At 36.1% G+C, this 1,160-nt stretch overlaps 1 protein-coding gene across 1 annotated transcript in view; it reads right to left on the bottom strand.

Moving 5' to 3' along the window:
• Positions 1-238: 238 nt before the first annotated feature.
• The window catches only part of LOC107042408, a 2,099-nt gene continuing 1,177 nt past the window's right edge, over positions 239-1,160 (bottom strand). Inside the window, 1 exon segment of the mRNA XM_015263440.1 lies at positions 239-1,140. Within this exon segment, the coding sequence (XP_015118926.1) occupies positions 239-1,140 (902 nt within the window).

The raw sequence follows: 1,160 nt of genomic DNA, 5'->3' as shown, positions 1-1,160 counted from the left end.
AATTACATTTGAAGATTATAAAAAATGTCTCTTTCAGCAGAAAAATCTTAAAACATATCAATTGTTGATTCAGAGTAAAAAACATGAAGTTTACACTGGAAAACAACAAAAATTAGCCTCGAGTTCTAATGATGACAAGAGAATCATAACACCTGGTTCGACAGATCCTGTACCTTATGGATATCATGAATAACTCAACACAGTTTCGAGAAAATATTTTGTTTTTCATTTAAAAAAATTATATTTGATTAGCATCTATCCAACTATTATGTGTATCATCAAATCCCAACCATTTTACAAATTCTTTCTTCCCCTTCCTTCTCAACACTTTCTCCACAAGAAACACATCTGGATGCTTCACTCCACTCAGTTCCTCCTGATAAAAACCTCCTTTGATTGCTTCATTCTTCCCATCCACAAGTTTATAGGTGACAGGATTGGTCTTCTGTACTTTCTGAATTGTGAAAACTTCTGTTGTCCAGTTGGGGGTGTATCCTTTCTCGAAAATTGTTTTATACTTGCTGATTCGCACTTTATCACCAACCTTGAATTTGATTTCCTTCGTACGATTTATCGGTAATTTCTCATATATATGTTTCAACAAAGATTTTTCATTCTTGATTGCGACGTCTTTCGGCTTCATTTTGATGGTACGATGTTTTGTATTATTGTATTCAGCTACTAAATCATCAACAATGTCAATCCACTTGTAAGTCCCAAGAATAGAAAACTGCTTCCACATTTTATTCTTCAGCGTTCGATTGAAACGTTCACATATGGATGCCTTGACATTACTGAAGGTTGAGTACATGCTTATTTTATTCTTTTTCATGAGAGCTTGAAAATCTTTATTGTAGAACTCTTTGCCCTGATCCACGTGTAGCTTTGTGGGAACACGGCCTTCTTTCAAAATTTTATTCATAGCACTTGTGACATCAGCAGCGTTTTTTGACTTGGTGGGAATGGCCCAGGCGTACTTAGAGAAAATATCTATGACAGTGAGGAGATATCGGTAATTTTTATTGGAGTTCGCATATGGAATCATTTCCACAAGATCAGCCTACCACGTCTCATCCAGTCCACGAACGTCAACATGTCGTCGCTTGAAATTTCTTCGAGCTGGCCTATGAAGCTCTTTAGCTATTGTCCGTTTCGTTAGA

Source organism: Diachasma alloeum, unplaced genomic scaffold (assembly GCF_001412515.2).
Source record: "Diachasma alloeum isolate Michigan unplaced genomic scaffold, Dall2.0 Dall_scaffold_00449, whole genome shotgun sequence".
NCBI classification, from domain to species: Eukaryota; Metazoa; Arthropoda; class Insecta; order Hymenoptera; family Braconidae; genus Diachasma; species Diachasma alloeum.
The sequence above is the reverse complement of the archived record's forward strand: the minus strand, read 5'-3'. Positions and strand labels throughout refer to the sequence as shown.